This window comes from Oncorhynchus clarkii, chromosome 20 (genome assembly GCF_045791955.1).
Source record: "Oncorhynchus clarkii lewisi isolate Uvic-CL-2024 chromosome 20, UVic_Ocla_1.0, whole genome shotgun sequence".
Taxonomy (NCBI): domain Eukaryota; kingdom Metazoa; phylum Chordata; class Actinopteri; order Salmoniformes; family Salmonidae; genus Oncorhynchus; species Oncorhynchus clarkii.
In genome coordinates, this window is record NC_092166.1 from 82308928 (window position 1) to 82332877 (window position 23950).

The 23950-nt window shown below is 35.9% G+C and overlaps 1 protein-coding gene across 7 annotated transcripts in view; it reads right to left on the reverse strand.

The window, feature by feature from the left end:
• Positions 1-4465: 4465 nt before the first annotated feature.
• LOC139376988 (ribosome-binding protein 1-like) overlaps positions 4466-23950 on the reverse strand; it is a 53233-nt gene continuing 33748 nt past the window's right edge. For 4 of the 7 annotated variants that reach the window (XM_071120029.1, XM_071120034.1, XM_071120028.1 and 1 more), the window contains 3 exons: positions 22453-22512; positions 22102-22341; positions 4466-4605 (listed from right to left, as the gene is read on the reverse strand). In XM_071120029.1, the coding sequence (XP_070976130.1) occupies positions 4567-4605; positions 22102-22341; positions 22453-22512 (339 nt within the window). In that variant the 3' untranslated portion in view covers positions 4466-4566. The remainder of the gene's footprint in view (positions 4606-22101; positions 22342-22452; positions 22513-23950) is intronic. The other 3 variants (XM_071120032.1, XM_071120031.1, XM_071120033.1) reach the window with 1 other exon arrangement.

Genomic DNA, 23950 nt, shown 5'->3' on the forward strand with positions numbered 1-23950 from the left:
GGGGCGTGCTCGGTCCTCCTTTTCTTGTAGTCCACAATCATCTACTTTGTCTTGATCACGTTGAGGGAGAGGTTGTTGTCCTGGTACCACACTGCCAGTTCTCTGACCTCCTCCCTATAGGCTGTCTAATCGTTGTTGGTGATCGGGCTGTTCCGATGACACAACAAACTTGATGAGTGTTAGAGTCGTGCCTGGCCATGCAGTCATGAGTGGACAGGGAGTACAAGAGGGGACTGAGCACGCACCCCTGAGGGGGCACCGTGTTGAGGATCAGCGTAGCAGATGTATTGTTACCTACCCTTACCACCTGGGGGTGGCCCGTCAGAAAGTCCTGGATCCAGTTGCAGAGGGAGGTGTTTAATCCCAGGGACCTTAGCTTAGTGATGAGCTTTGAGGGCACTATGGGGTTGAACACTGAGCTGTAGTCAATGAATAGCATTCTCACATAGGTGTTCCTTTTGTCCAGGCGGGAAAGGGCAATGTTGAGTGTAATAGAGATTGCATCATCTGTGGATCTGTTGGGGCGGTATGCAAATTGGAGTGGGTATATGGATTCTGGGATAATGGTGTTGATGTGAGCCATGACCTGCCTTTCCAAGCACTTCATGGCTACAGACGTGAGTGCTACGGGTCGGTAGTCATTTAGGCGGTTTACCTTACGCTTCGATCACACCGACAGTCATTGCATTTTAGTACACCAGAATTACAGTAATTTCCAATCAGCATTGTGTTGCAGTGCTTTCAGTGTGGTGCGTACGTTGGATTTTATCGAGCGTATGCGTCAAACTGTATGGGCAGACGGCTTGACAGCAGAAGGTGAATGTTGAACTTTTGCAAAATACATATCCAGATGATGCTGCGTTATATTTTGCGCAAGAATGCTGTCGATATGATTGAATCGTTAAAGATCTTGGGCACAGGGACTACGGTGGTCTGCTTGAAACATGTTGGTATTACAGACTCAGTCAGGGACAGGTTGAAAATGTGAGTGACAAAACACTTGCCAGTTGGTCAGCGCATGCTCAGAGAACACGTCCTGGTAATCCGTCTGGCCCCGCAGCCTTGTGAATGTTGACATGTTTAAAGATCTTAATCCCATCGGCTACGGAGAGGGTGATCACACAGTCGTGCGGAACAGCTGATGCTCTCAAGCATGTTTCATTGTTACTTGCCTCGAAGTGTGCATAGAAGTAATTTAGCTCGTCTGGTTGGCTCATGTCACTGGGCAGCTCGCAGCTGTGATTCCCTTTGTAGTCTGTAATAGCTTGCAAGCCCTGCCACATCTGACGAGCGTTGGAGTCGGTGTAGTACAATTCAATCTTAGTCCTGTATTGATGCTATGCCTGTTTGATGGTTCGTCGGAGGGAATAGTGGGATTTCTTATAAGCTGCAGGGTTAGAGTCCCGCTCCTTGAATGTGGCAGCTCTAGCCTTTAGCTCAGTGTGGATGTTGCCTGTAATCCATGGTTTCTGGTTGGGGTATGTACGTACGGTCACTGTGGGTACGATGTCATCAATGCACTTATTGATGAAGCCAGTGACTGATGTGGTGTACCCAATGCCATCGGAAGAATCCCGGAACATATTCCAGTCTGTGCCAGCAAATCAGTCCTGTAGCTTAGCATCTGCTTCATCTAACCACCTTTTTAATTGACCGAGTTACTGGGGCTTCCTGCTTTAGTTTTTACTTGTAAGCAGAAGGATATAATTATGGTCAGATTTGTTAAATGGAGGGTGAGGGAGAGCTTTGTATAGTTGGTATGGAGTTTTTCCTCCTCAGGTTGCATGTGTAACATACTGGTAGAAATGAGGTAAAACGGATTTAAGTTTCCCTGCATTAAAGTCCCCGGCCACTAAAGGGAGATTACCCACTTGCCATCGGTTCTTTACAAGGCACCCAGAACTTCGTCTCTGATATCGGTCTCTTTCTCCTGCGAATGACGAGGACCTTGTCGGGTGTCTGAAGGAAATCCTTCCCGTCCGACTTGTTAAATAAAAAGTATTCCTCCAGTACGGGGTGAGTAATCGCTGTCCTGATATCTAGAAGCTCTTTTTCGGTCATAAAAAAAGGTGGCAGAAACATTATCAAAATCGGTCACATACACATGGTTAGCAGATGATAATGAGTGTAGCAAAATGCTTGTAGATGTATAAAATAAGGTACAAATAATGTGGAAAAAACACAATAGCACAATAGGTTAGGGGATCGTAGAACAGCAACCATCTCCTCTGGCACCATTACATATTATATTTCTTAAGTTATTTATTAATATTTAACTGCATGGGTAGGCAAAGCCAATACTGAAGTGTAATTTCCCATTTTTAGCATCATGTACGATTTGCTAACTTCAGCCTATATCAAGGTTAGTGCCTCCCATGGAATATATTATACAGAACACTAATATAAATTCAACAATTCAGCATGCAAATTACAAGCTTCCTCAAAAACTTGAGACATCTGCGGCATCGTGTTGTGTGATAAAACTGCCGTATAGTCCCAAGCACAAGGTGCACCTGTGTAATGATCATGCTGTTTAAAATCAGCTTCAAATTGAGAGACAAGCTTTTTGTGCCGCTGGAAAATTTTTTGGGGGGGAACTTTTATTTCAGTTCATGAAACCAACACTATAATTTAGTTCAGTGTATAATAAACGAGGAGGGCGTGAAGCTGGCCCGCATGGCCACCACCCAGATTGGCAGTCTGCCCACATGCGAGCGCCTCACTGCATATCCTGGGTCCTGTTCAATAAGAAAACGTTTTGAAACTGAGTGCTACCGGAGTAATCTGTCAAATTAAAAATCTGCCCGGCCCTCTGGATTCTTTCATATGTTTTCTACATTCCCAGTTTGTTACTCATGGGTGGAGGTGGGGGTTGTCACAGAATTCTTGGTCAACAAGTTAGCCAGCTAACTTTCCAAAACTGCTTTTAGTCTTAAGAAATCTCGACTTTAAAATTGAAACAACAACTAATATACAAACTTTTTTTTTACCTGATAAAACAGCACACATATCACTTGACTATCAGTTAGCTGGGCCATGTAATAATCCTGCATTCTGGAACACATCCGTGGTTTGTTACATCAATCCTTTAAAAAATAAATCATCAACAACAGGTTCAAGCACGAGTCATAGCACAATAGCTACATTGTAGTTTTATTCTTTATCAAATTCATACATTTTGTGTTGGCAGCCAGCTACTGTTTAACACAGTACTGAAGGAGGCACTCAACGTATTGCAGCCGTCCTGTGTACCATAACTTCTTCCCATCATTCATCCAACCAGTTACAAAAGACACAAAGCTGCACCCTATCTTCTCTCTATATAGTACACTTCTTTTGACCAGGGCCCATAAGGTTTCCCTATAGTGCTCTGGTCAAAAGTAGTGTTCAATATAGGAGAATAGGGTGCACAAAGTAATTGCACAGGTTGATGCACGTTTAAAACAAAACACACACAATCGTTCTCCCTTTTAACACTGTGGACTCTGGGGAGGGAGATTTCATTGTGACTATAAGGCGGAGGAGGTTAGCTCTAGTCCAGGGCGTTAGTGTGGTCAATATCGATACAGGGCATAGTGGAGTAACGCGCACTAATGCCCTGGACCAGAGCTAGTCTTAGGTATATAACTTCTGACATGGCCAGAATCGTTGATGAATGTATGTTGGTCTTCAACGTTCTGCTTGCAGCGTAGTATCTTTTCTCCTCATCCTAGATCAACGGAATTGCAGCAACAGATCAGTCGTTCCACGAAATGAGTGAGTTTCGCATCCCTTTGACATTTTAAGTAATGAATTCTACACCCATGTTGAATTTTAAAAGCCTGTTATAATTTCAATGAAACACCCTTTAGTAAGACCACCGAGTTAATTTTTGTTATATGAATAAGAATTGCTAAAGTGCTAAAAAACTCAGCATTTTTCCACCACAAAACATTTTCTGGTGTTTTGTGGTGGAAAACGGAGTTGGTTGAGCAAAACCCGTTATCCATATATAGACAGGCTAGGTATGGTTTCACACTTTCATCCCCCCCCCCCCCTCAATTGCCCCTCCCTGTTGCACATAACAAGGTTCCAGTCCCCCGTCACAAAGGCTGATTTAAGATGAAAATTGTCAACCCTGTTAAAGTCAAATCTGTTTACAATCAAACCTTGTTTACTTTATTTGGCACCTTTTTATTTATTTACCACCGAGATGGGAAAACATTTATACTGTGTTGAACATGTTCTCTTTATGACAGAACGGAAAAAATAATAATAATAAATCCCCCCACCAAGTTACACATTTGATAAGGCACCGAATTGGTGGAACGACCCAGAAAGATTATGAGCCGGTTTTCCCCAGACACATTAAGCCTAGTCCCTGGCTAACACGTTTCTTTAAGGGAGATTCTCCACTGAGCATGTAGTTCCGGAAGAGGCTTAAATCGGCGTCCGGGAAACTGGCCCTTTGATTTTTAAAAAAATGTTTAATAGGAGTTGCAGCAATCAACTACTACAGTACAATAACTAATAGTTTTGGAATGCATAACTATGATAATCATGTTTAAGTGTCACGTCTTCAGTCTCTCACACAGATGTTCCTTCCTTCAGTCCTGAACTCTCTTCCTGAAAGACAGAAACAAAAAATATTTACAACCCACACCCAATCAATTAATTCATCAAATCAATCATTGATGGACATGACAACAATTTTTTTTTTTTTTTTAAATAATTACATAACTAGGGCTGTGGCGGCCATGAGATTGTCAGCCAGTGATCGTCAAACATAATTAAACGGTTAATTACCACGAGACCGGCATTTAAACACGTTTAGCATCTCCTAGCTTTCACGCCCACAAGCCACTGATGCAGACCCATTTGAAAAAGTCTAATAAATCCATGTAATATAGTCTACACCATCACAATAAATCCATGTAATATAGTCTACACCATCACAATAAATCCATGTAATATAGTCTACACCATCACAATAAATCCATGTAATATAGTCTACACCTTCACAATAAATCCATGTAATATAGTCTACACCATCACAATAAATCCATGTAATATAGTCTACACCATCACAATAAATCCATGTAATATAGTCTACACCTTCACAATAAATCCATGTAATATAGTCTACACCATCACAATAAATCCATGTAATATAGTCTACACCATCACAATAAATCCATGTAATATAGTCTACACCATCACAATAAATCCATGTAATAGAGTCTACACCATCACAATAAATCCATGTAATATAGTCTACACCATCACAATAAATCCATGTAATATAGTCTACACCATCACAATAAATCCATGTAATATAGTCTACACCATCACAATAAATCCATGTAATATAGTCTACACCATCACAATAAATCCATGTAATATAGTCTACACCATCACAATAAATCCATGTAATATAGTCTACACCATCACAATAAATCCATGTAATATAGTCTACACCTTCACAATAAATCCATGTAATATAGTCTACACCATCACAATAAATCCATGTAATATAGTCTACACTATCACAATAAATCCATGTAATATAGTCTACACCATCACAATAAATCCATGTAATATAGTCTACACCATCACAATAAATCCATGTAATATAGTCTACACCATCACAATAAATCCATGTAATAGTCTACACCATCACAATAAATCCATGTAATATAGTCTACACCATCACAATAAATCCATGTAATATAGTCTACACCATCACAATAAATCCATGTAATATAGTCTACACCATCACAATAAATCCATGTAATATAGTCTACACCATCACAATAAATCCATGTAATATAGTCTACACCATCACAATAAATCCATGTAATATAGTCTACACCATCACAATAAATCCATGTAATATAGTCTACACCATCACAATAAGTCCATGTAATATAGTCTACACCATCACAATAAATCCATGTAATATAGTCTACACCATCACAATAAATCCATGTAATATAGTCTACACCACCACAATAAATCCATGTAATATAGTCTACACCATCACAATAAATCCATGTAATATAGTCTACACCATCACAATAAATCCATGTAATATAGTCTACACCATCACAATAAATCCATGTAATATAGCCTACACCATCACAATAAATCCATGTAATATAGCCTAGACCATCACAATAAATCCATGTAATATAGTCTACACCATCACAATAAATCCATGTAATATAGTCTACACCATCACAATAAATCCATGTAATATAGTCTACACCATCACAATAAATCCATGTAATATAGTCTACACCATCACAATAAATCCATGTAATATAGTCTACACCATCACAATAAATCCATGTAATATAGTCTACACCATCACAATAAATCCATGTAATATAGTCTACACCATCACAATACATCCATGTAATATAGTCTACACCATCACAATAAATCCATGTAATATAGTCTACACCATCACAATAAATCCATGTAATATAGTCTACACCATCACAATAAATCCATGTAATATAGTCTACACCATCACAATAAATCCATGTAATATAGTCTACACCATCACAATAAATCCATGTAATATAGTCTACACCATCACAATAAATCCATGTAATATAGCCTACACCATCACAATAAATCCATGTAATATAGCCTAGACCATCACAATAAATCCATGTAATATAGTCTACACCATCACAATAAATCCATGTAATATAGTCTACACCATCACAATAAATCCATGTAATATAGTCTACACCATCACAATAAATCCATGTAATATAGTCTACACCATCACAATAAATCCATGTAATATAGTCTACACCATCACAATAAATCCATGTAATATAGTCTACACCATCACAATAAATCCATGTAATATAGTCTACACCATCACAATACATCCATGTAATAGTCTACACCATCACAATAAATCCATGTAATATAGCCTACACCATCACAATAAATCCATGTAATATAGTCTACACCATCACAATAAATCCATGTAATATAGTCTACCTACACCATCACAATAAATCCATGTAATATAGTCTACACCATCACAATAAATCCATGTAATATAGTCTACACCATCACAATAAATCCATGTAATATAGCCTACACCATCACAATACATCCATGTAATATAGTCTACACCATCACAATAAATCCATGTAATATAGTCTACACCATCACAATAAATCCATGTAATATAGCCTACACCATCACAATAAATCCATGTAATATAGTCTACACCATCACAATAAATCCATGTAATATAGTCTACACCATCACAATAAATCCATGTAATATAGTCTACACCATCACAATAAATCCATGTAATATAGTCTACACCATCACAATAAATCCATGTAATATAGTCTACACCATCACAATAAATCCATGTAATATAGTCTACACCATCACAATAAATCCATGTAATATAGTCTACACCATCACAATAAATCCATGTAATATAGTCTACACCATCACAATAAATCCATGTAATATAGTCTACACCATCACAATAAATCCATGTAATATAGTCTACACCATCACAATAAATCCATGTAATATAGTCTACACCATCACAATAAATCCATGTAATATAGTCTACACCATCACAATAAATCCATGTAATATAGTCTACACCATCACAATAAATCCATGTAATATAGTCTACACCATCACAATAAATCCATGTAATATAGTCTACACCATCACAATAAATCCATGTAATATAGTCTACACCATCACAATAAATCCATGTAATATAGTCTACACCATCACAATAAATCCATGTAATATAGTCTACACCATCACAATAAATCCATGTAATATAGTCTACACCATCACAATAAATCCATGTAATATAGTCTACACCATCACAATAAATCCATGTAATATAGTCTACACCATCACAATAAATCCATGTAATATAGTCTACACCATCACAATAAATCCATGTAATATAGTCTACACCATCACAATAAATCCATGTAATATAGTCTACACCATCACAATAAATCCATGTAATATAGTCTACACCATCACAATAAATCCATGTAATATAGTCTACACCATCACAATAAATCCATGTAATATAGTCTACACCATCACAATAAATCCATGTAATATAGTCTACACCATCACAATAAATCCATGTAATATAGTCTACACCATCACAATAAATCCATGTAATATAGTCTACACCATCACAATAAATCCATGTAATATAGTCTACACCATCACAATAAATCCATGTAATATAGTCTACACCATCACAATAAATCCATGTAATATAGTCTACACCATCACAATACATCCATGTAATATAGTCTACACCATCACAATACATCCATGTAATATAGTCTACACCATCACAATAAATCCATGTAATATAGTCTACACCATCACAATAAATCCATGTAATATAGTCTACACCATCACAATAAATCCATGTAATATAGTCTACACCATCACAATAAATCCATGTAATATAGTCTACACCATCACAATAAATCCATGTAATATAGTCTACACCATCACAATAAATCCATGTAATATAGCCTACACCATCACAATAAATCCATGTAATATAGTCTACACCATCACAATAAATCCATGTAATATAGTCTACACCATCACAATAAATCCATGTAATATAGTCTACACCATCACAATAAATCCATGTAATATAGTCTACACCATCACAATACATCCATGTAATATAGTCTACACCATCACAATAAATCCATGTAATATAGTCTACACCATCACAATAAATCCATGTAATATAGTCTACACCATCACAATAAATCCATGTAATATAGTCTACACCATCACAATAAATCCATGTAATATAGTCTACACCATCACAATAAATCCATGTAATATAGTCTACACCATCACAATAAATCCATGTAATATAGTCTACACCATCACAATAAATCCATGTAATATAGTCTACACCATCACAATAAATCCATGTAATATAGTCTACACCATCACAATAAATCCATGTAATATAGCCTACACCTTCACAATAAATCCATGTAATATAGTCTACACCATCACAATAAATCCATGTAATATAGTCTACACCATCACAATAAATCCATGTAATATAGTCTACACCATCACAATAAATCCATGTAATATAGCCTACACCATCACAATAAATCCATGTAATATAGTCTACACCATCACAATAAATCCATGTAATATAGTCTACACCATCACAATAAATCCATGTAATATAGTCTACACCATCACAATAAATCCATGTAATATAGTCTACACCACCACAATAAATCCATGTAATATAGTCTACACCATCACAATAAATCCATGTAATATAGTCTACACCATCACAATAAATCCATGTAATATAGTCTACACCATCACAATAAATCCATGTAATATAGTCTACACCATCACAATAAATCCATGTAATATAGTCTACACCATCACAATAAATCCATGTAATATAGTCTACACCATCACAATAAATCCATGTAATATAGTCTACACCATCACAATAAATCCATGTAATATAGTCTACACCATCACAATAAATCCATGTAATATAGTCTACACTATCACAATAAATCCATGTAATATAGTCTACACCATCACAATAAATCCATGTAATATAGTCTACACCATCACAATAAATCCATGTAATATAGTCTACATCATCACAATAAATCCATGTAATATAGTCTACACCATCACAATAAATCCATGTAATATAGTCTACACCATCACAATAAATCCATGTAATATAGTCTACACCATCACAATAAATCCATGTAATATAGCCTACACCTTCACAATAAATCCATGTAATATAGTCTACACCATCACAATAAATCCATGTAATATAGTCTACACCATCACAATAAATCCATGTAATATAGTCTACACCATCACAATAAATCCATGTAATATAGCCTACACCATCACAATAAATCCATGTAATATAGTCTACACCATCACAATAAATCCATGTAATATAGTCTACACCATCACAATAAATCCATGTAATATAGTCTACACCATCACAATAAATCCATGTAATATAGTCTACACCACCACAATAAATCCATGTAATATAGTCTACACCACCACAATAAATCCATGTAATATAGTCTACACCATCACAATAAATCCATGTAATATAGTCTACACCATCACAATAAATCCATGTAATATAGTCTACACCATCACAATAAATCCATGTAATATAGTCTACACCATCACAATAAATCCATGTAATATAGTCTACACCATCACAATAAATCCATGTAATATAGTCTACACCATCACAATAAATCCATGTAATATAGTCTACACCATCACAATAAATCCATGTAATATAGTCTACACCTTCACAATAAATCCATGTAATATAGTCTACACCATCACAATAAATCCATGTAATATAGTCTACACCATCACAATAAATCCATGTAATATAGTCTACACCATCACAATAAATACATGTAATATAGTCTACACCTTCACAATAAATCCATGTAATATAGTCTACACCATCACAATAAATCCATGTAATATAGTCTACACCTTCACAATAAATCCATGTAATATAGTCTACACCATCACAATAAATCCATGTAATATAGTCTACACCATCACAATAAATCCATGTAATATAGCCTACATCATCACAATAAATCCATGTAATATAGTCTACACCATCACAATAAATCCATGTAATATAGTCTACACCATCACAATAAATCCATGTAATATAGCCTACACCATCACAATAAATCCATGTAATATAGTCTACACCATCACAATAAATCCATGTAATATAGTCTACACCCTCACAATAAATCCATGTAATATAGCCTACACCATCACAATAAATCCATGTAATATAGTCTACACCATCACAATAAATCCATGTAATATAGTCTACACCATCACAATAAATCCATGTAATATAGTCTACCTACACCATCACAATAAATCCATGTAATATAGTCTACACCATCACAATGAATCCATGTAATATAGTCTACACCATCACAATAAATCCATGTAATATAGTCTACACCTTCACAATAAATCCATGTAATATAGTCTACACCATCACAATAAATCCATGTAATATAGTCTACACCATCACAATACATCCATGTAATATAGTCTACACCATCACAATAAATCCATGTAATATAGTCTACACCATCACAATAAATCCATGTAATATAGTCTACACCATCACAATAAATCCATGAAATATAGTCTACACCTTCACAATAAATCCATGTAATATAGTCTACACCATCACAATAAATCCATGTAATATAGTCTACACCATCACAATAAATCCATGTAATATAGTCTACACCATCACAATAAATCCATGTAATATAGTCTACACCATCACAATAAATCCATGTAATATAGTCTACACCATCACAATAAATCCATGTAATATAGTCTACACCATCACAATAAATCCATGTAATATAGTCTACACCATCACAATAAATCCATGTAATATAGTCTACACCTTCACAATAAATCCATGTAATATAGTCTACACCATCACAATAAATCCATGTAATATAGTCTACACTATCACAATAAATCCATGTAATATAGTCTACACCATCACAATAAATCCATGTAATATAGTCTACACCATCACAATAAATCCATGTAATATAGTCTACACCATCACAATAAATCCATGTAATAGTCTACACCATCACAATAAATCCATGTAATATAGTCTACACCATCACAATAAATCCATGTAATATAGTCTACACCATCACAATAAATCCATGTAATATAGTCTACACCATCACAATAAATCCATGTAATATAGTCTACACCATCACAATAAATCCATGTAATATAGTCTACACCATCACAATAAATCCATGTAATATAGTCTACACCATCACAATAAATCCATGTAATATAGTCTACACCATCACAATAAGTCCATGTAATATAGTCTACACCATCACAATAAATCCATGTAATATAGTCTACACCATCACAATAAATCCATGTAATATAGTCTACACCACCACAATAAATCCATGTAATATAGTCTACACCATCACAATAAATCCATGTAATATAGTCTACACCATCACAATAAATCCATGTAATATAGTCTACACCATCACAATAAATCCATGTAATATAGCCTACACCATCACAATAAATCCATGTAATATAGCCTAGACCATCACAATAAATCCATGTAATATAGTCTACACCATCACAATAAATCCATGTAATATAGTCTACACCATCACAATAAATCCATGTAATATAGTCTACACCATCACAATAAATCCATGTAATATAGTCTACACCATCACAATAAATCCATGTAATATAGTCTACACCATCACAATAAATCCATGTAATATAGTCTACACCATCACAATAAATCCATGTAATATAGTCTACACCATCACAATACATCCATGTAATATAGTCTACACCATCACAATAAATCCATGTAATATAGTCTACACCATCACAATAAATCCATGTAATATAGTCTACACCATCACAATAAATCCATGTAATATAGTCTACACCATCACAATAAATCCATGTAATATAGTCTACACCATCACAATAAATCCATGTAATATAGTCTACACCATCACAATAAATCCATGTAATATAGCCTACACCATCACAATAAATCCATGTAATATAGCCTAGACCATCACAATAAATCCATGTAATATAGTCTACACCATCACAATAAATCCATGTAATATAGTCTACACCATCACAATAAATCCATGTAATATAGTCTACACCATCACAATAAATCCATGTAATATAGTCTACACCATCACAATAAATCCATGTAATATAGTCTACACCATCACAATAAATCCATGTAATATAGTCTACACCATCACAATAAATCCATGTAATATAGTCTACACCATCACAATACATCCATGTAATAGTCTACACCATCACAATAAATCCATGTAATATAGCCTACACCATCACAATAAATCCATGTAATATAGTCTACACCATCACAATAAATCCATGTAATATAGTCTACCTACACCATCACAATAAATCCATGTAATATAGTCTACACCATCACAATAAATCCATGTAATATAGTCTACACCATCACAATAAATCCATGTAATATAGCCTACACCATCACAATACATCCATGTAATATAGTCTACACCATCACAATAAATCCATGTAATATAGTCTACACCATCACAATAAATCCATGTAATATAGCCTACACCATCACAATAAATCCATGTAATATAGTCTACACCATCACAATAAATCCATGTAATATAGTCTACACCATCACAATAAATCCATGTAATATAGTCTACACCATCACAATAAATCCATGTAATATAGTCTACACCATCACAATAAATCCATGTAATATAGTCTACACCATCACAATAAATCCATGTAATATAGTCTACACCATCACAATAAATCCATGTAATATAGTCTACACCATCACAATAAATCCATGTAATATAGTCTACACCATCACAATAAATCCATGTAATATAGTCTACACCATCACAATAAATCCATGTAATATAGTCTACACCATCACAATAAATCCATGTAATATAGTCTACACCATCACAATAAATCCATGTAATATAGTCTACACCATCACAATAAATCCATGTAATATAGTCTACACCATCACAATAAATCCATGTAATATAGTCTACACCATCACAATAAATCCATGTAATATAGTCTACACCATCACAATAAATCCATGTAATATAGTCTACACCATCACAATAAATCCATGTAATATAGTCTACACCATCACAATAAATCCATGTAATATAGTCTACACCATCACAATAAATCCATGTAATATAGTCTACACCATCACAATAAATCCATGTAATATAGTCTACACCATCACAATAAATCCATGTAATATAGTCTACACCATCACAATAAATCCATGTAATATAGTCTACACCATCACAATAAATCCATGTAATATAGTCTACACCATCACAATAAATCCATGTAATATAGTCTACACCATCACAATAAATCCATGTAATATAGTCTACACCATCACAATAAATCCATGTAATATAGTCTACACCATCACAATAAATCCATGTAATATAGTCTACACCATCACAATAAATCCATGTAATATAGTCTACACCATCACAATAAATCCATGTAATATAGTCTACACCATCACAATAAATCCATGTAATATAGTCTACACCATCACAATAAATCCATGTAATATAGTCTACACCATCACAATAAATCCATGTAATATAGTCTACACCATCACAATACATCCATGTAATATAGTCTACACCATCACAATACATCCATGTAATATAGTCTACACCATCACAATAAATCCATGTAATATAGTCTACACCATCACAATAAATCCATGTAATATAGTCTACACCATCACAATAAATCCATGTAATATAGTCTACACCATCACAATAAATCCATGTAATATAGTCTACACCATCACAATAAATCCATGTAATATAGTCTACACCATCACAATAAATCCATGTAATATAGCCTACACCATCACAATAAATCCATGTAATATAGTCTACACCATCACAATAAATCCATGTAATATAGTCTACACCATCACAATAAATCCATGTAATATAGTCTACACCATCACAATAAATCCATGTAATATAGTCTACACCATCACAATACATCCATGTAATATAGTCTACACCATCACAATAAATCCATGTAATATAGTCTACACCATCACAATAAATCCATGTAATATAGTCTACACCATCACAATAAATCCATGTAATATAGTCTACACCATCACAATAAATCCATGTAATATAGTCTACACCATCACAATAAATCCATGTAATATAGTCTACATCATCACAATAAATCCATGTAATATAGTCTACACCATCACAATAAATCCATGTAATATAGTCTACACCATCACAATAAATCCATGTAATATAGTCTACACCATCACAATAAATCCATGTAATATAGCCTACACCTTCACAATAAATCCATGTAATATAGTCTACACCATCACAATAAATCCATGTAATATAGTCTACACCATCACAATAAATCCATGTAATATAGTCTACACCATCACAATAAATCCATGTAATATAGCCTACACCATCACAATAAATCCATGTAATATAGTCTACACCATCACAATAAATCCATGTAATATAGTCTACACCATCACAATAAATCCATGTAATATAGTCTACACCATCACAATAAATCCATGTAATATAGTCTACACCACCACAATAAATCCATGTAATATAGTCTACACCATCACAATAAATCCATGTAATATAGTCTACACCATCACAATAAATCCATGTAATATAGTCTACACCATCACAATAAATCCATGTAATATAGTCTACACCATCACAATAAATCCATGTAATATAGTCTACACCATCACAATAAATCCATGTAATATAGTCTACACCATCACAATAAATCCATGTAATATAGTCTACACCATCACAATAAATCCATGTAATATAGTCTACACCATCACAATAAATCCATGTAATATAGTCTACACTATCACAATAAATCCATGTAATATAGTCTACACCATCACAATAAATCCATGTAATATAGTCTACACCATCACAATAAATCCATGTAATATAGTCTACATCATCACAATAAATCCATGTAATATAGTCTACACCATCACAATAAATCCATGTAATATAGTCTACACCATCACAATAAATCCATGTAATATAGTCTACACCATCACAATAAATCCATGTAATATAGCCTACACCTTCACAATAAATCCATGTAATATAGTCTACACCATCACAATAAATCCATGTAATATAGTCTACACCATCACAATAAATCCATGTAATATAGTCTACACCATCACAATAAATCCATGTAATATAGCCTACACCATCACAATAAATCCATGTAATATAGTCTACACCATCACAATAAATCCATGTAATATAGTCTACACCATCACAATAAATCCATGTAATATAGTCTACACCATCACAATAAATCCATGTAATATAGTCTACACCACCACAATAAATCCATGTAATATAGTCTACACCACCACAATAAATCCATGTAATATAGTCTACACCATCACAATAAATCCATGTAATATAGTCTACACCATCACAATAAATCCATGTAATATAGTCTACACCATCACAATAAATCCATGTAATATAGTCTACACCATCACAATAAATCCATGTAATATAGTCTACACCATCACAATAAATCCATGTAATATAGTCTACACCATCACAATAAATCCATGTAATATAGTCTACACCATCACAATAAATCCATGTAATATAGTCTACACCTTCACAATAAATCCATGTAATATAGTCTACACCATCACAATAAATCCATGTAATATAGTCTACACCATCACAATAAATCCATGTAATATAGTCTACACCATCACAATAAATACATGTAATATAGTCTACACCTTCACAATAAATCCATGTAATATAGTCTACACCATCACAATAAATCCATGTAATATAGTCTACACCTTCACAATAAATCCATGTAATATAGTCTACACCATCACAATAAATCCATGTAATATAGTCTACACCATCACAATAAATCCATGTAATATAGCCTACATCATCACAATAAATCCATGTAATATAGTCTACACCATCACAATAAATCCATGTAATATAGTCTACACCATCACAATAAATCCATGTAATATAGCCTACACCATCACAATAAATCCATGTAATATAGTCTACACCATCACAATAAATCCATGTAATATAGTCTACACCCTCACAATAAATCCATGTAATATAGCCTACACCATCACAATAAATCCATGTAATATAGTCTACACCATCACAATAAATCCATGTAATATAGTCTACACCATCACAATAAATCCATGTAATATAGTCTACCTACACCATCACAATAAATCCATGTAATATAGTCTACACCATCACAATGAATCCATGTAATATAGTCTACACCATCACAATAAATCCATGTAATATAGTCTACACCTTCACAATAAATCCATGTAATATAGTCTACACCATCACAATAAATCCATGTAATATAGTCTACACCATCACAATACATCCATGTAATATAGTCTACACCATCACAATAAATCCATGTAATATAGTCTACACCATCACAATAAATCCATGTAATATAGTCTACACCATCACAATAAATCCATGAAATATAGTCTACACCTTCACAATAAATCCATGTAATATAGTCTACACCATCACAATAAATCCATGTAATATAGTCTACACCATCACAATAAATCCATGTAATATAGTCTACACCATCACAATAAATCCATGTAATATAGTCTACACCATCACAATAAATCCATGTAATATAGTCTACACCATCACAATAAATCCATGTAATATAGTCTACACCATCACAATAAATCCATGTAATATAGCCTACACCATCACAATAAATCCATGTAATATAGTCTACACCTTCACAATAAACCCATGTAATATAGTCTACACCATCACAATAAATCCATGTAATATAGTCTACACCATCACAATAAATCCATGTAATATAGTCTACACCATCACAATAAATCCATGTAATATAGTCTACACCATCACAATAAATCCATGTAATATAGTCTACACCATCACAATAAATCCATGTAATATAGTCTACACCATCACAATAAATCCATGTAATATAGTCTACACCATCACAATAAATCCATGTAATATAGCCTACACCATCACAATAAATCCATGTAATATAGTCTACACCATCACAATAAATCCATGTAATATAGTCTACACCTTCACAATAAATCCATGTAATATAGCCTACACCATCACAATAAATCCATGTAATATAGTCTACACCATCACAATAAATCCATGTAATATAGTCTACACCATCACAATAAATCCATGTAATATAGTCTACATCATCACAATAAATCCATGTAATATAGTCTACACCATCACAATAAATCCATGTAATATAGTCTACACCATCACAATAAATCCATGTAATATAGTCTACACCATCACAATAAATCCATGTAATATAGTCTACACCATCACAATAAATCCATGTAATATAGCCTACACCATCACAATAAATCCATGTAATATAGTCTACACCATCACAATAAATCCATGTAATATAGTCTACACCTTCACAATAAATCCATGTAATATAGTCTACACCATCACAATAAATCCATGTAATATAGTCTACACCATCACAATAAATCCATGTAATATAGTCTACACCATCACAATAAATCCATGTAATATAGTCTACACCATCACAATAAATCCATGTAATATAGTCTACACCTTCACAATAAATCCATGTAATATAGTCTACACCATCACAATAAATCCATGTAATATAGTCTACACCTTCACAATAAATCCATGTAATATAGTCTACACCATCACAATAAATCCATGTAATATAGTCTACACCATCACAATAAATCCATGTAATATAGTCTACACCATCACAATAAATCCATGTAATATAGTCTACACCATCACAATAAATCCATGTAATATAGCCTACACCATCACAATAAATCCATGTAATATAGTCTACACCATCACAATAAATCCATGTAATATAGTCTACACCATCACAATAAATCCATGTAATATAGCCTACACCATCACAATAAATCCATGTAATATAGTCTACACTATCACAATAAATCCATGTAATATAGCCTACACCATCACAATAAATCCATGTAATATAGTCTACACCATCACAATAAATCCATGTAATATAGTCTACAACATCACAATAAATCCATGTAATATAGTCTACACCATCACAATAAATCCATGTAATATAGTCTACACCATCACAATAAATCCATGTAATATAGTCTACACCATCACAATAAATCCATGTAATATAGTCTACAACATCACAATAAATCCATGTAATATAGTCTACACCATCACAATAAATCCATGTAATATAGTCTACACCATCACAATAAATCCATGTAATATAGTCTACACCATCACAATAAATCCATGTAATATAGTCTACACCTTCACAATAAATCCATGTAATATAGTCTACACCATCACAATAAATCCATGTAATATAGTCTACACCTTCACAATAAATCCATGTAATATAGTCTACACCATCACAATAAATCCATGTAATATAACCCTACACCTTCACAATAAATCCATGTAATATAACCCTACACCTTCACAATACATCATTGATTTTAGACAGGTCTAAAGAAACATGATATGTGTGAGAAATAAATATTCCTAACAGTCTGGGACCGTTGTGGGATGCGATAGATCTCAAATTAATACAACTAAATAAATGCAATCAACTCGCGGGAAAACATGCCAGTTAGGCTCAACACCGAGTGTAAAGCGGGTTAATGTGCTTAAGTTTTAAAATAAAGTTATTTGGCTACTTTAGTTGTGCTACAAAGGCCTATGGGCTACATGAGGTGTGCGACTATGATTTGAATAAGTTGCAAAAGTGATAGGCTAATGTTGTCACCCATCAGACTATTCTTAAAGTTGTCTTTATATATACTAAAATCACACACACACACACACACACAGTGTGAAATTTGTTTTGATGTAGAATGGACCATTATCATGCACCTGTATTGAAACAGGGGCAGCGGGAAGAAATTACACGTCATCTATGCACTGAAATAGCAAACGGAGGAGGCTTTTCCCCCCGTGTGTGGTTCATTTTCATCCCAGCCAGATAGGCTATACTCCTGTTGTAAAGAGAAGCAATGTGCTTAATATTAGGACATTTGAGAAAGAAAGTATGCCTAGCCTATAGACAGCTGATGGGATCCTCCTCTTATTAAGAGGCCATCACTTCTGTTTTCTCCCGCAATTGCATAAGCTATAGAAATGTTACGCAACATGAGCTCTCATGACGAGTTGGATTCTCTAAAACATTTGCATTGATGTCAGAGTGATTAGAGGAACAATAGAGTGCCGACTACCAGGCAACTATCCCGTTTGGTAGGCTACTAATGACCATCAGCAGCATCAGAGCTTGGAGAAGCCTAGTTACCGTCACGTGGAATTTGACTGCGGTCATGACTCGTGACTGCTGTTGTGTAACAGCCCTATAACCACACCCATGCAGCAGTTAAACAGTATTAGGTGTTCAAGCGAAGGTATTCCACTAAGCATACACATTCATTCAGAGCGACTTTATTTTAGTATGTTTTTGTGATGCCTGTGGGAATTGAACCCACAACCTTGGCGTAATAAAGCAGGGACGGATTGGCCTCATTAGAGCAGTCCTGTAGAGTGTTGTGGTTATTCTGCTCCAGAGTGAACTTTAAGAGCTGCTGGAGTTGTGGTGGCTGCTTGGCCCAGGTCTTTGTTTTTTTTTCACATCATTTGTAATTCATTTTGTACATAATGTTGCAGCTACCGTTTCTTATGAACGAATAGAGATTCTGAACATCAGAACAGCGATTACACACCTTGAACTGGACAAAGATTGTCTCTTTAATGAGTCTGACGCAAAGGGTATACTGCTTTGTCATGACAAGGCCAAATCCCTGTCATCGGCGTGAAGAAAAGACGGAGGGCAGGATGCCTTGTCAGAATTCGCTGACGACTAGGTAAAACACCACTACCCAACATTCAATCATTGGAAAACAAATTGGACGATCTATGATTAAGACTATCCAACCAACGGGACATTGAAAACTGTAATTACTTGTGTTTCACAGGGACGGGGCTGAAAGACGACACGGATCATTTAGAGCTAGCTGGTTTCTCCGTGCATCGGCAGGGCACTTACATCTGGTAAGACGAGGGGATGTGTCCATTTGTCAAAGACTGCGGGTGCGCGATGTCTAATATTAAAGAAGTCTCGAGGTATTGCTTGCCTGAGGTAGAATACCTCATGATAAGCTGTAGACCACACTATCTACCAAGAGAGTTCTCGTCTATAATATTCGTAGCCATCTATTTACCACCACAAACCGATGCTGCCACTAAGACCGCACTCAACCAACTCTATAAGGCCATAAGAAAACAAGAAAAATGCCCGCTGTTTATTATTTATACATACCGTAATTTCCGGACTATAAACCGCTACTTTATTCCCACGCTTTGAACCTCGCGGTTTATACAATGACGCGGCTAATTTATGGCTTTTTCCCGCTTTCACAAGATTCATGCCGCCAAAAAACTGAGCACCGTCACATAATGTGACGTAAGTCGAGCGCGCTCAAACTTCCCATCATTCTGATTTACGGTAGTCATTTTGTCACCCTCATCATGGCAAAGACACGGAGAAATGCATATGATGCAGCTTTCAAGTTGAAGGCGATCGATCTGGCTGTTGGAAAAGGAAATAGAGCTGCTGACAGCGTGGAGCATTGTCAAAAAAATCCACTATCATCAACCGGTTTCGAAAGGATGGACTGCTGCGTGTTGAAGAGGGCAGAGATCCAACATCGGATGAAGCAATTCTGAGGCTATTCAACTCCGACACCGAAGGAGATGACTTCAGTGGTTTCAGTGCAGGAAGATAGTGACCAATGACTTTCTTGGTAGGCTACTGTTTACTGCCATTTTTTACATTTTTGTTACAAGCCGTGTTTCGTTTAAAGGCTGTGTAAAGTTAATTTGTTTCAATGTACCGGTAGGCACCTGCGGCTTATAGACATGTGCGGCTTATTTATGTACAAAATACATATTTGTAAAAAATTCAGTGGGTGCGGTTTATATTCAGGTGGGCTTAATAGTCCAGAAATTACAGTAGTCATTTTCTCTCAACTAACCTGTGCCCCCGCACATCGACTCCCCCTGTATATAGCCTCGTTATTGTCGCCCTTTTATTCAGTAACTCTTTTGCTTCAAACTGCATTGTTAAAGGCTTGTAAGTATTTCACGGTAAGGTTGTATTCGGTGCATGTGACAAATAAAATTGTATTTGATTTGAACATTCCGCTGAATGTGGCCCACGGTCATGTACCTTTAGCTGGGCTACGTCCTCTGTGTCAGCCTGTGGGGAGTCTCCTGCCTCTTTCAGAATGTCCAGCTGAGCCTGGAGTTCTACAGTCTTCTGAGCCTGGAGTTCTACAGTCTTCTGCGCCTGGAGTTCTACAGTCTTCTGCGCCTGGAGTTCTACAGTCTTCTGCGCCTGGAGTTCTACAGTCTTCTGCGCCTGGAGTTCTACAGTCTTCTGCGCCTGGAGTTCTACAGTCTTCTGAGCCTGGGGGGTCAAGATCATGTAAAATAAAAAACACAAGTCAGGCTGTCTAACTAAACAGTTTGTAAGCCAATGTCAAAGTTCTGCCCTCTTCCGATTGGCTGTTGCACGTACCTGTTCAAACTCGTCTGTGGTTTGACTCAACTGGGACTGGACCTTGAGACGCACAAAACATTAGGATATAATGCAATACACACACAGTGTCAGAAGATGAAGAAGTGGCTGGACACAGATGTGTGTGTCCCCCTTGCCACAGACACAAATAGATAAAAGCATTAAAGAGCTTGTAATGACTTGCGCACCAGCACAGTCAGCCACCCACCCACGCAGACACAGCCACACACCCACCCACGCAGGCAGGCACACACCCACGCAGGCAGGCACACACCCACCCACCCACGCAGGCAGGCACACACCCACGCAGGCACCACTCCACACCAGGCAATAAGAAGCATCACTTCATTTTTTTTTTTTTTTTTTTAAATGGCTCTACAGTGGAAAACTAAACCCAAGCAGTGAGTCATCATGCTTAGAATAGAGAGTGAGCCAAGCTGTGGTTAGGGCAGCTGATAGTCAACACACTGGGTGGTTAAAACAAACGCAGCTGCTGCGTACGGAGAGAACTGGACAGACTGGACACACTGCCTATAATAATACATTAATAATAACACCGACAAAGTCAAGACACTGGCCTCACAACATTCTTGAACTTGAGAAACAACCCAGGTTGACAGTGACACACCCATGTCTGAAGCATAGGAATACCCATGTTGCTAGGCCGCTCTCGTGTGTTCGTTAGTTCGGCATATATCACACACAGAGTATCAGTCAAACGTTTGGCCACACCTACTCATGGGTTTCTTTATTTTTGTTCTATTTTCTACATTCTACATTCTACATTTTCTACATTGTAGAATAATAGTGAAGACATCGGAACTATGAAATAACCCATGGAGAATCATGTTGTAACACACAAAAAAAAAGAAGAGTTAAAACAAAATACATTTTATATTTGGGATTCTTCAAAGTACCTACCCTTTGCTTTAATGACAGCTTTGCACACTCTTGGAATTCTGTCAACCAGCTTCACGAGGAATGATTTTCCAACAGTCTTGAAGGAGTTCCCGCATATGCTGAGCACTTGTTGGCTGCTTTTCCTTCACTCTGCGGTCCAACTCATCCCAAACCATCTCCATTGGATTGAGATCGGGTGATGGTGGAGGTCAGGTGATGGTGGAGGTCAGGTGATGGTGGAGGTCGGGTGATGGTGGAGGTCGGGTGATGGTGGAGGTCGGGTGATGGTGGAGGTCGGGTGATGGTGGAGGTCGGGTGATGGTGGAGGTCGGGTGATGGTGGAGGTCGGGTGATGGTGGAGGTCGGGTGATGGTGGAGGTCGGGTGATGGTGGAGGTCGGGTGATGGTGGAGGTCAGGTGATGGTGGAGGTCAGGTGATGGTGGAGGTCAGGTGATGGTGGAGGTCAGGTGATGGTGGAGGTCAGGTGATGGTGGAGGTCAGGTGATGGTGGAGGTCAGGTGATGGTGGAGGTCAGGTGATGGTGGAGGTCAGGTGATGGTGGAGGTCAAGTGATGGTGGAGGTCAGGTGATGGTGGA